At 39.1% G+C, this 14,165-nt stretch overlaps 1 protein-coding gene across 1 annotated transcript; it reads right to left on the bottom strand.

Moving 5' to 3' along the window:
* Positions 1–1,103: 1,103 nt before the first annotated feature.
* On the bottom strand, positions 1,104–13,939 carry SNAPC1 (small nuclear RNA activating complex, polypeptide 1, 43kDa; the record flags this gene model as incomplete). Its single annotated transcript, XM_010282715.1, has 9 exons — positions 1,104–1,138; positions 4,493–4,576; positions 8,355–8,493; positions 9,461–9,523; positions 10,164–10,238; positions 10,686–10,844; positions 11,876–11,980; positions 12,460–12,600; positions 13,775–13,939. Coding segments are annotated over 9 exons (966 nt in total), but the record flags the coding sequence as incomplete, so codon positions are not given.
* Positions 13,940–14,165: the final 226 nt, after the last annotated feature.

The following is a 14,165-nucleotide window of genomic DNA, read 5'->3' as shown; positions in this document are numbered from 1 at the left end:
CTTCTTCTAGGTAAGGGCACTTCAATTCCTTTGGCCTTTGAGAGTCGTACTACCAAATTAATTCAGTTTAGGCCCCTTTTATACTCAAAATTTTTCAGATTTCTATTTGGAGAGGACACCTCAACTCCTTTGGCCTTTCTCAATAGTACAGCTATGATCAATTGGAGAAAATACCAAGGAGAATAACTATACACATTATTCTTGAATTGTCATGGTCAGAAGGGATTATTTAAGGCTATAGCCTTACAGGGCAGAAGGACATGAATTCTAGTGCTTGTTATTGTTTACAGAAAACACTCCAGCTTATGATTCTGTCTGCTTTTTCTGCAGTACTGTTGCCTAGCAATCATTTCCCCCTCCTGTACCTGTTCTCAGTACCGAGTTTCATGTCTGTTTCCACACCCACTTCTTCCACTCCTCTCCAATTTATAACAATCATTTTGAATTCTAGTCCTGTCCTTGTACAGCTTAGGGTCATCTGCAGAATTAATAAATGCACTTTATATTTCTTCATTCGAATAGCCAATGGTACCAGACCTGCTGGAGACAGAGTCCAATAAAAGACTTATCACCAAGTTCATTTCCCACATCTGTGGGATCAAACCATGATAAACATTGCTGAAATTGCACACTAGAAAATGGGGCAAGTAAATTGTGAAAAATAATTTATTGTACTAATTGTAAACAGTTAGTAACCTTAATTTTATATTCAGAGATAAATGATTCCAAACACGCCTCATACAGGCAAATATTTTGTGAGCTGCTCTTTTAACAGTGTCAGCTAAAAACACCGTTGCAGATCAACATGAGCTCCAAATGGTACAAACTAAATAAAACAAGCAACTATCTTCTCTTTCCATCTCAAACAGGGCACAGCAACTCTGTTTCCCACAAGAAGCATTCACCAGGTGCATAAAGGCACCAGGTGCTGTACCATATGACAACTAAGGTACACCAGTCACTACCAGTATTCCAGTGTCACCTGTAGTTCTGGTCCCAGACATCTTGTAAGTTCAAAGGCATCCAAACAAGCACTTTGTGTTTCCTCTGACATCTACATTTTGTCATTAAAATTCACATCAGTGCTTCCCCAACTGGATCCTCTAACATCTTCTTTTCCTCTTGGGGAGAGATATTTCTGAAAGAAAATAAAGAGATTTTTCTGACAAGCTTTTCAATCAATCTTCCCTCATGGGAATGATTAAAGTAGAATTAATACTGCCCAGCAAAGGAAATGAATTAGATGAGCTCTTGAGATCCCTTCCCAACCCCCCTTCCCCATGGTTTTAAATATGAAAAAAATCTTTCTAGATTCTATAGCACACTATCATTCAAAATATCAATTAAAATTCCATTGATGAACAAAATGCTGTACTTCAAAACTTATTCAATCTTGAGAGCTTTCTGCTCCTCATGAACAAGGTTTCATTGTGAATTTGTCAAATGAAATATGCACAAAAATAAGCACGAAATACCTGAAGAGATTGCTCATGGGTACTTTTAATGCTTCAGAATTTGCTGGCAAATTCTGAGAAATGGAGAATGTTCCCAATTTCGAAATAAACTTTTTGTCTACAACAATTTGAAGGAAAAGTAAATAAAGTACAATATTAAATGCACCACTGTGCCTTCAATCTGACCATTTAAAATTTAACAAATTCACACTGTCTACAACTAAGGTGATCAGAGAATGTAATCTCATTTCAGTACTATAAGATGCTCTTTTGCTTTTAAAAAGAGCAAATATAAATGTGCTACCTTACTACAAATCTATTTTAATAGTTATTATGCTCCCTTGTATGTAATGGAAGGATATTTCGTACAATTTTACGTAGTAAATTACTCCAAAATATATACTACTCACACTCATCTATGTCATTAAAGCTTTCCAGAAGTTGTACTTAACTCTTTGCTCCCCCTTTAAGCAAACTAATTAAATTCTACTCTTTCAGGTTAAGAACCAGTACCTCTGGTTTATCAACTCTGCCTTCCTACCTACGCAAGACCATCAGTCTTAGACTGGCTAGGAACCGCCAGAGGAAATCACGCCTTTAGCTGGCCAGCTCCTTTCCCAGGAACACTACCCAGGTTTGAGACATGGCAGTAAAGCAGTACCCTCGTCTCTTCCTAGAGCACAGCTAAATAAGGTGCCTCAAGATAAAGAGTATGCTATTTTCTTTGTCCAGTGACTCTTCATGGTGCTTATGTTCTCCTCAAGCAATACTGAGAACGGATCACAAAGCTTTTGAGTTGCAAAGCAGGTCAAGATCATAGAATCATAGAATCTCTGGGTTGGAAGGGACCTTTAAAGGTCATCTAGTCCAACCCCCCTGCCATAAGCATGGACGTCTTCAAGCAGATCAGGTTGCTCAGAGCCCCATTCAACCTAGCCTTGAATGCTTCCAGGGATGTGGCATCTACCACCTCTCTGGGCAGCCTGGGCCAGTGTTTCACCACTCACATTGGGAAAAATTTCTTCCTTAGATCTAGTCTAAATCTGCCCTCTTTTAGTTTAAAACCATTACCCCCTGTCCTATCACAACAGACCCTGCTAAAATGTCTGTCCCCATCTTTCTTCCAAGCCCTCCTTAAGTACTGAAAGGCTGCACTAAGGTCTCCCCGGAGCCTTCTCTTCTCCAGGCTGAACAACCCCACTCTCTCAGCCTGTCCTCATAGGAAAGTTGTTCCATCCCTCTGATCATTTCTGTGGCCTCCTCTGGACCCACTCCAACAGGTCCATGCCTTTCCTGTGCTGAGGGCTCCAGAGCTGGACACAGCACTGCAGGTGGAGTCTCACAAGAGCGGAGCAGAGGGGCAGAATCACCACCCACAACCTGCTGGCCACGCTGTTTTGGATGTAGCCCAGGCTACCGTTGGCCTTCTGGGCTGCAAGTGCACATTGCTGGGTCATGGCCAGCTTTTCATCCACCAGTACACCCAAGTCCTTCTCAGCAGGGCTGCTCTCAATCCCTTCCTCTCCCAGCCTGGATTGATACCAGGGGTTGTCACAACCCCGGTGCAGGACCCTGTACTTGTCCTTGTTGAACTTCAAGAGGTTCACACAGGCCCATTCCTCAAGCTTGTCCAGGACCCTCTGGATGGCATCCCGTCCCTCAGGCATGACAACTGTACCACTCAGCTTGGTGTCACCTGCAAACTTGCTGATGGTGCACTCAATCCCACTGTTGATGTCATTGATGAAGATATTAAAAAGTACTGGTCCTAGTATGGACCCCTGAGGGACACCACTTGTCACCAATCTCCATCTGGACATTGAGCCGTTGACCACTGCCCTCTGGATGAGACCATCCAACTAATTCCTCAACCACCAAACAGTCCACCCATCAAATCCATCCCTCTCCAATTTAGAGAGAAGGATGTTGTGGGGGACTGTGTCAAAAGAAGACCAGATAGATGACATTGGCAGCTCTTCCTTTGTCCACTGATGTGGTCACTCCATTACAGAAGGCCACTGGGTTGGTCAGGCAGGACTTGCCCTTGGTGAAGCCATGCTGGCTGTCTCGAATCACCTCCCTGTCCTCCATGTGCCTTAGCAGAGCTTCTAGGAGGGTCTGTTCCATGACCTTCCCAGGCACAGAGGTGAGGCTGACTGATTGGTAGTTCCCAGGGTCCTCCTTGCTACCTTTTTTAAAAATAGGTACAATGTTTCCCTTTCTCCAGTCTCCAGGGACTTTACCTGACAGGGACATCATCTAACATCTCAATTTGTACTATATGCATTTGATGCCTCCATAGAGCAACTCTACCACCAGCTTTGAGAAACCTGCTTTACCATTGCTTCCATATAAAAATTGTATTATTTCTAGTAACATGAGTGATGGCAAAGTCATCCATTTTTCTGCTGAGGTTCCCAGAATCCTACCTCAACTACATCAGACAACTAATATAGCAGAGGACGCTATTAATGAATAGCTTATATTCAGTAGTATAAGTAATATATACTGTATACTGAAACGTAATCCTTGAAGCATTGCCCAGCTGAAGCTAAAGCTCGAGGGGAAACTTCTATGTCCCCTCACTTCCACAAAGGTGAAGGCAGCAAGGGCTATTCTGACCTCGAGCACAGGTTACATAAGTTCCCAAAGCTTAGATCAGCCATCTTCTGTAAGTGGGAGAATGATGGGGGTGGGGGGGTGGAAATCACTTTTCCTTAACACTGGAGCTCTTCAAGCCAGATTTATATTATAGAAGAGTAAGTCTCCTTTTAACTGGGTCAGTTTTAACTCTGAACTCACTATAATGAAATCTATGTAGAAAAAACATGACTCGGGATTTTGCCACCACGTGTGTTGTCATAACAAAAGTCTAAGAGCAAAGCTTCAATTTTCATGCAAGAATTTACAGGCTAAAAACTAACCTAGCTGTTGCAAAGCAGCAGCATAATGGTCCAAAACATCAGCTTTAGTTTCAGAAAAATAGAGTATAATGGAAAAACCAAGTCACCAGTCTGTTAGAATTTCAATCACTGTACCTTCTTCATCTGAGTTATCTTCTTCTGTGATTACAGGCATCCCAATATGCCGAGTAACAGTTTCCTTTGCCACTTGCATTTCACCTGCAGATAGATAGATTTTTATTTTTTTTAGGAAAAACTGTCAGGTTTTTTTTGCTTCTACATCTCAAGTCCAGCAGTTAGAAGATTGTTCACTTGCTGCTCTCTTGGACTTTCTAGTCAAAAGCTGTGAACAAACACCTACATTTCTCAGTACCTTCATATAGTTCACTAAAGAAACCTTCAGTAACAAGTAATTAACACTACAAGTTTAAAGCATACTAATCACCAACTCAGTCCAGAGATAATTCAAAATGCCCTTATTCCTCTTCAACACTTCATCTACTGTTTTAAAGTGATGCAAAGGCAACACTGCCCAGTGCTGACCTCTGAAGAAGGATGAATTGTCTCAGTAACATTTTTTCAGCAGAAGCTAAGTCAGTCAGAAAATAGAGTTTGGAACTTCGAAATTAATTCCCTCTCTTCAAAATAAAGTTCATTTAAAACTATTTTGCTGTTCGATTTCATTTAACTTTTAATAAATAATAACTAAATTAAAAACTTAAATGCCAGAGCAACTTCTATCAGTTTAAAAGTTGGATATCAGAAAGGCGATTTCCTTCAGAAAAGTAATTTGCCATGTTTTCAGAACTAGGAAACAAAGAGATCTAAAGAGACAAAACAAACAAAAAAAAAAGTATAAGCTTTTTTTTTGCAGGAATGTGCAAATGCCTAGAAAGTAAAACTGCAGATAACATAAATGCTATGATAGTAAAATAACTAACTAAATCAGTAACTGGTCAGTTCATCTATGCCAAAGATGAGCAACACTAGACAGGATCTCTCCAACAGAGACCTGAAATAGATAGCTGATCTCCTTTTCCTTCCTCACCTCCTCTTTTGACCTAGCAAAGTACCCTCACACCAGGTCTTACAGAATCAAAGAATAGTTTGGGTTGGAAGGTTTACAGGCCATCTAGTCCAACCCCCCTGCAGTGAGCAGGGACAGCTTCAACTAGACCAGCTTGCTCAGAGCCCCGTCCAACCTGACCTGGAATGTTTCCAGGGATGGGGCATCTACCACACTTATCTCACGTCAAAATGAGTCAGTCCTCAAGTTGTGAGACTTGATCTCTTTCAGGATATATTAACATAAATGATGACAGCATACAACAAGAATCCATATAAATGGCTAATCCTGTAAGTTCTCGGTCTCGGCGTCGTATTTTCAACAAACTTCATAAATAAAAGAGATTAACTTGGCAGCTTTGGATCAGATAAGCCATTTTTTTTGAAAAAAAAATCTGATCTGAGGCAGAAAGGAGTTCCCAGTCCAATTTTCTTACTTTTAAAAACATTCACCATATCCTCACTTACTCAGTCACATTCTGTTTGTACTCTCCACAGGCATTTTTGGTCTGTAGGCAGCCTTTCTTGTTGCCCACAAAATTCTATCCTCTCCACAGTATTCAAGGGGAGATTACAGGCATTTACAGTTAACATTCCGTAATATTTCTCATTAAAAGTTTGAAGTCTTTTTCTGACTACGTTAAGCAAGGGCTTTCACTGAGCATGTACAGGGACATACCAGTGCTTCTTATATCAGCATAGATAAACCAGAAGGATATCAACGTACAAGCAGTTACAAGTATTTCCTTCCAGGGTGCATTTCAAAGTAAGAAAAAAGGTCCCAAAGACTGGACATAAGTAGTCTGTACCTGTTTTAAAAAGGTTTGCTCCTTAAAATTGTTTTTATTCCTAGCTAAAATTATAATGCTCAGGAGAAATAAAATAGAATTACAGAACAGAACCACACAAAAAAAAGTCGCAGGTGTATAAAAAACCCTCCTGTGAAGAAGGGAAAAGTTAAGTCTAGCTATAAACTAAACAAATCTAGAACTGTTATAATGTAATAATTGCAATGCTGAGTTTAAGGAAACAATTTGAAAAGAGTTTTGAAACTACATCAATTGTTGACAAAAGATTTGTATTCATATGGATGTACTAATAATTTCAGTAACAAAAGAACAAAATACATAGCAAGTATCAGATGGAAGGAGAATGACTGACGTGATAGAGCAGGTACTAGTCTTACAAATCAATCATCATCATTAAGACATCAATATAATTTTCCCTTCAGAAGTATTAGAGGATATTCCTTCAAGAGCTCAGGAACAGATGAAAGGCAAGGTTTACTTTGGATTTCATGAAGATAGTACGAACTACCAGAATTATCAGATAGGTTATTTTTCATCAAAAAGATAGCTTCAAAAATAGAAGCTATCTGTCAGAAGAAGAAACAGTTAGACACAGATCTTGATCTCCAGTATGTTCATTATATTGCAATAGGAAAAATTAAGACACTGTGTCCTGGTTTCAGCTGGGATAGAGTTAATTTTCTTCCTGGTAGCTGGTACAGTGCTGTGTTTTGGATTTGGGATGAAAATAATGTTGGTAACATGCTGATGTTTTACGTTGTTGCTAAGCAGTCAAGAACTGTCCAGCTTCTCATGCTGGCTTGCCAGCAAGCAGGCTGGGGCGGGGTCATGGGAAGCTGGGATGGGACACAGCCAGGAATATCTTCTGAGGACAAAGGAATATACCATGCCATAAAACGTCATGCCCAGTATATAAACTGGGGGAGTTGACCAGGGAGGGCACTGCTCGGGAACTGGCTGGGCAGCGGGTGGTAAGCTATTGCATTGTGCATCACTTGTTTTGTATATCCTTTTATCACTTTTTTCCCCTTCCTTTTCTGTCCTGTTAACCTGTCCTTATCTCAACCCATGAATTTTACTTTTTTTTCCCAATTCTCTCCTCCATCCCGCTGGGGAGCAGAGAGTGAGCAAACGCTGTGTGGTGTTTACCTGTCTGCCATGTTAAACCACAACAGTCCTTTCTGGCACCCAATGTGGGGCACAACGGGTTGAGGTAGCAACAGATCTGACCAGAGCACATTAGAACAAATTTGCTATAAGCATTTGTTGTATTAGTTTGATAGTCGCTGGCCACGATGATGACTTCTTTGCTCTCAAAGTTATTGTGCTTGTTCGCAGGGTTGTGTTATGGAACACCTTACTTGCTGTTTACGTCCCCCATTGTGCTGTTTATCATCTCTGGGAACTGCATCAAGGTTATAATTTTGCTCTACTTTCTAACAGTGGCTTATTATATGATAAAATGGATGGTCATTACATTAATCTGGTATCTGTACTCAGCATTGCCATCACCTCCGTACTTTGTAACCCATCTCTTGGAAACCATCAATAAATTACACTGCTTATCTTTTCTCCTCACAGAGCAAAATTTATGGGGGAGACACCTTCCCCTTCTCCTCCATGCTAGTTACAATAGCTTTTGAGAATTCTGAATATCCTTGGGATGTTCAAACTAGCATGTTCCTGTCGCTCCTACTCCTGAATGTGTTTCTGGTCTTGTTTAAAGTTAAACAGCTATTTAAGAATATCACCCAGAGATCTACCCCAAGGCTGGATAGTTACGAGTGGCAAGATGTGTGGGATAGTATGGGCAGGTACCTAGCACACACTGCCACACAGGACATGCTTTTCCAGGGTCATGACTTTCCAGAGAAAAATTATCAGGACTATGTAAGAGACTTCAGATTAACTATAAACTGCATGCATTCAAGTTGCCTTTCTGCCTGACCAGACTGTGGAAAACAGACAGAAAGGTTCAATTACGACAGGGGTATCGCAAAACATTTCTTTAATTTTCTACATCTACTAATCAACAGTAAAATTTAACTCAGCTGACGCAGCTGGCAAAGCAATAGATAAACTTTTGCAGTCTCTCCAGGTTCACAAATACAATGGAGAAATACCTTTGATATCCGAAGAACCTCTTCTTGCTGGCTGTGGTCTCCTACTGTTTTTTTTACTTCGGCTCGGAGACTTCCCATAATTCAATCCTGATTCAGAAGATTCTAATTTTACTTGACGATGTCTTCTGGATTTGGAAGCCTAGAACCCAAACATACATATGAATGATACAAAAAAGCTAAACTTTTATGGCCAGATATTACCATATGTCAACCAGTACTCTACAAGTCAGCAAGGACCAAAGCATCGACTTCCATGTCAGGGTGGAGAAAGGATGGAAGGAGAGGGAAGGAGAACTCCCACTAGTTACTGTTCTTCAGTTTTAACAGCACAACTGCCTCCTATAATTTAATGTGTCTATCACTTCAAAGTCAGGTAATGAAACATTCATTTATTTTCAAACCATTCTCTGTTAATATCAACTTACACCATGTTGCACACTGCTGTGTGCAAGCAAAAGGAACACTTCCAAAAACTGCTGCACCATAAAGCCCCCTTACTGTCATATGTTGCTTAGATGCCTAGAAAAACAGTATCACTGCATATTCATAAGTCTCAACTACTGTACATTCCCGAGGTCTGTTTCATTTAATAATGCATTTTTCAACAAGAGATTTTAATGAACAAAGTTGTGATGTTTCTCATGGGTCTGCTATAAAAAAGACAAATCAACAATATTTTTAAAGCAGCAGTTATTGAAGCTATGTTTCCAAGAACTTCCAACTGACTTTAAAGCCCCAAGTTCCATTTTCACAAGCATCTTCAGAGATGCTAACAGCTAAGCTTCAAGGAGTTTGAGCACTTAAACTCAAAAAGTATTTTTACTCCATCTACTTAAATGGAGCATAGACATTAAAAGATACCTTGTAAATTAAAATTCCGCAAGCATAAAGCATATCTGCACTGTTTCAATGAATCTAACAAGAACAGTAAGAGCTTCAGGTTTCCCCAACGTGTTAGAAAAACTAGAACATTCAAAGGTTGAATTACAGAGTACATTTTAATTCATTCCTTTCTGACCCAGCATTTACACTAAACTGTACTTTAAAGGTACTTAAAGCTGTTCTTTAAAAATAAATACATCCCTATCACCAAATTTTATGCCTACCTCAACAACTGCAGAGTAGGACCTGTATTTGATTCTAGCCAATGCATTTGCTCTTTCAGAACCCTAAAAAAAAAAAGAGATGGGTCAGAAAAAATTTTAAAATTCTATTATAGCAGTATTGAAACAAAACATCACATGAGACAGTCACTTGAGCAATATTTCACTACAGCTGTAATTCTGTAATTAGAATTAGTTCTATATAATTAGAATGCCACCAAACTTAAAGAAAAAAATGTTCACATTTCATTAGAAAAGGAGACCATAATTTTGGTTGCCTTCACCGTACAAAGCCCAGGAGGAGAAAATCAAATCTGAAACTTCACATCTTATTTCAACTTTGAGTTTGAGTAATACATGAGATAATACTGTAGCAAAAAAAATGGATATTGCATTTAGTTGCAACTCCAGGAGGAACCATAAAGGAGTCTGGCCAAGAAAATACAGCTCTTTCCCCTCCTTACTTGAAAGGGACTTTTTTTTATGAGCATCCGAGAGCTATCACAGCAGTGAACGCTCACGGCTTAACAGAAAACAATGCAATTTAAAACACAAACAAACAAAAACCAACCAGCCCCACTAGCTATTCCTGGAACTTACTTTCACACTATCAAGCCTTGGCATACACTGCTTAGCCTGTGATCTGATGTCAAAAAACTAACAGCTTTGACCTGAGCAATGTAGCAAAACAGTTCATTTTTCTTACCTCTGATTCCAGCAAAGTCCCTTCTTCCTTTTTGTCTGATATTTCATCTGTTTCTTTAGCATTTAAGAATAATTTCTGGGAAAAAAAAAATTAAATGCCTGTCGTACACAAGGCAGCTAAAATCCAAGAATTATGAAAAACAAAACAAATATTTTCACATATGCTCATTTTCTTCATCAATCTTACACTACGGCCTTTCCTTGATCCAAGAATAACCATTACACAGGTGTTTCATATGGTCATTCTAATACTGCTCATTAGTCACATCTTCCAGGGCTTACCTCTCAGCAATCATTTATGTTATCACAGAGGCAGTACCACACACGAGACCATGTCCCTTCCCCATACCATAACTCTGCCTAGGGTTTTACTCATTCCGTATCTTCAGTGTTACGGTTCCTTCTACTTAAGTCTGAGATTTACAGAGTAAATATACCAAGAGTAATTATACCAAGAAAGAGAGTCCTTACATTTTCACATGCTCTGTTAAGTTGCCACAGCACAATGGTTGATATTACCTACCATTCTATTCTGCTGCCATTCCTGATGTTCCAAAGTTATATCTTTAAGAGTAACTACAAATTCATCTTTTATCAAGCTCAGTGCCTTGTCTGGCTGGGATTTGTCAGCTGAAATGACACACTTCATTTTCTGGTAGTGGTCATGAATATTCATCAGTTCCTAAAATAAAAAAGATACTTTTCAGGGAAGAAGAAAAAAAAAGATTACAGCAGTAAAGCAGTATTAGTGCTCAATGAACAAAATCAGGGTTATACAAAGCATTCTAAGGAGACCATGGAACTAGCAGGAGAGTTAGAAACAGATTCCGTTTAGATCAGTTCACTTTTAGGGAGCCTAGCAATACTGCTACCTAGCACTGTCCCATCAGTCCACCAAATAAGCAAAAGAAGAAAGAGTATCTTGCATATTTAAACTAAGAAGGAAGTCTTGCTGATACTCAGAATCAGTGCTCACAGAGGCCTCATTCTGATATGGTGGTCTATCTTCATCTCTTTGGAGAATACATTTTACTTCCTCCTTTTGAGGAAGCAGGTCTTCTCACCCTGCCATCTCACAGATTACCAATTTTCGTACCACTGTAGTCAACCTTACTGATGATACATATTTGCTAGAAGCAGCAACTGGAAAAACCCGCAAACAGAGATCAATTACTGAGGCGTGGTGACCAATATAAGAACCTATACCCAGCTTGAATTACTCTGTTTTTTTAATAAAATGTATTACATATTAAACAAAACCGTCTCAAAAGGAGAAATAAAGGTTAAAGAAGGCTACAAACTCGCAGATAAGTAAATTCATATTACCACAAGTGTCAAGCCTCCAGCTGCCACCTGCAGACATATCAAAACAAACATGCTTCCCCTCACCCACCATTTTCCATTTTTCTCTGCCTAAGTAACAATTAACTACTTATACCCTTCCCCTTTTACATCTTACTGAGGCAAAATGACAAAACATTAGAGCATATTTCAGTATTGAAAAAGATACAATTCTTCCAAAATAAATGCTGTGTTTCTGAGTGTTCAGTAAAATTGCTTGGCACAGACTACTACCCTAGTCTGCATTCCATAAGAAGACTTCTAAGGGACAAGATTGTGCTAATTAGATAAGTCATAGCTCTTGGACAACAGAAGAAGAAAAACAAAACAAACAAACCCAGTGATTAATCTGTAGTTTAAAAGTTACTGTACCTCCAACACATCATTAGTGATAAGGCTGTTTACTCTGTTACTTGGGTCCTTAAATTCTTCTTTAAATTCATTTTCCTGAATCTTCTTCTTAGTTCGGTAGTTTAGCTAAAGCAAGAGACAATCCTTTGTAACATAAAAGCAAGCTTAAAACAGCACCTCCTCTTGAAAATTGTCACTGTATATCCAACCACCAAGGGATGCTGAAAGGCACAAAACCATCTCATCAACAGTAGCATGCGACTCTACTGTCAAGTGCTCAGAGTCAGCACTTTCCAAAAATTATTTCCTAGTTAAGAATTTAATCCAGCGCCCAGATTCAAGAGTTTGACATTTCCACAAATTATAAGACATCTCAAACCTAGTAAGAACATTAGATACTGAAAAAAACATTTTTAGGTGAGAAACATGCTACATTCAAACATCCTCTAAGCTTTACATCACATACCTAGCTAAAAAAGCAAGACATGCTACATTTCAACACAGTCTCAAAGCTAAAGTAAATACACAAGCACTGTTGAACTATCAGGCATTGAAAGCTGAAGATGTTTTATTAAAATTGGTAAGTCACTAATGTAATAACTCACTAGCTTTGGCATTGCTGTGAAATGGAATGCTCTGGCAAGTCGCAGTGTTCTAAAGACGTATGCTGCGTCATAATGCTGGGAGTCTATCAGGTCCTGTTGAAATCTCTGGATTTCAGGCCAATCCTTGAGTGCGATTCTGATCTGCAACAGAACAGTTGTATATTGTCATATCGACCTGTATATTTCAACAAATAAGAATGAATTCAGCTGACTGCTGTTATCATGTCATACTATGCACAGTACTTGGATGTCTAGGATGTTACATCACATGATCACAGAACTAGAGAAAGGATCCTACTATAACATTTGTTACTACTATCAAAATTTTATGCAATAATCTTAATATACTGTTGTGTTAAATATTCTCACTGCAGTTGGTTTCTTTGACAGTGACATGGAACACCAGCCCTCTTTATCATTTGAAGATGTTAACTCTTCACATTCTGAGATGCCTGAAACAATACACACCTAGGAGACTCCCATTCACTAGGTGATTAGGAAACAATACTCGTTCCATGATTTGCTGACAGTGAAATGTTCATAGAAGCATCTCTATCTTCTAGCTTTCCTTCCTCTCCCATGTACTCTGCCCACTTAATTTTCTCTCTAAGTTAGCTGCTTTGATAATTCCTGGACCCTCTAACAGTTCCTATATAGCAGTGGTTTTAAAATACCCTGAATTAATCTCCATGAAACTTCTTTGAAGTTAAGATACAAGATAATGGCATCACTGTAGAATACTTAAACTTCAGTTCCTTATTTATATAATTTGGAAACCGTGATGTATGTTGTGTGCATATGCGCAATCGAGTCCAAGTAAACCACTTCTCTTTGCACTGAGTTTCCAATTCCTTTATATACTGGTCTGCGTCCTAAAAGCAGCAAGAAGACATGCTATTCAGGCATTCACCCTTTCAACCTATTCACAAATTCCACTTCCACTTCTGATTAACAGGAACTTTCTTCATTCTGTTGAAATTCTTACAGAATAACTGGGGCCATAATGGAATTCTCCCCACAGCTGATGAACATATGCTCTGTTCCCATTTAAAACTAATCGTCTTCATTTTTGAACAGAGAAGAGCCTCCTATCTGGCAAACAAGATTTCCAAGCTACAGTTTAGGAGGCATAAGCAATATTTTAGTCACCAACACATAATTTCTCAAACCCAAAGGTACCAACTGGTTCTAAATATTATTATTTTAAGAAAGCGAGAGGAAATGCCCTACCCGTTTATGACAACAAAGTAGACAAAGCTATACCACGTATCTTATGTCTAGTATCTCCTGAGAATAAAACCTCAAGAACTATTACCTTTTGTTTTGGCTGGCAAAGCTGTGTACTATAGAGCCCATACAAAAGGTACAGAGCACCAACTCGAATCTGGAAAGCGTACGGGGGCAAGAAGTACTGCTGTGCCAGTTCTAAAGTCTTCTTTGTGAGCTTATTCCTCTCCAAAGCTCTTATTCTACCACTAAAATACAAAAAAAAGGAAGCATGTTAGAGCAAGTAATTACGAAAGCGCAAGCCTTGGAAAATCCATAATGCAGAAAGAAGCTTTAGGTACTTTAAAACATACTGCCATAGGGCTCAAGTTCTGGGAAGTCTTCCAAGATGGCCGGACCTTAAGGTCTCACACAACACTGCATGTAATTCCTGGTATTAAATTAGATGTAAAGTGAAAAATTAAATACCCTACAATCGT

This window comes from Phaethon lepturus, unplaced genomic scaffold, assembly GCF_000687285.1.
Source record: "Phaethon lepturus isolate BGI_N335 unplaced genomic scaffold, ASM68728v1 scaffold3922, whole genome shotgun sequence".
NCBI classification, from domain to species: domain Eukaryota; kingdom Metazoa; phylum Chordata; class Aves; order Phaethontiformes; family Phaethontidae; genus Phaethon; species Phaethon lepturus.
Note: the sequence above shows the minus strand (reverse complement) of the source record. Positions and strands in the feature narration are given on the sequence as shown.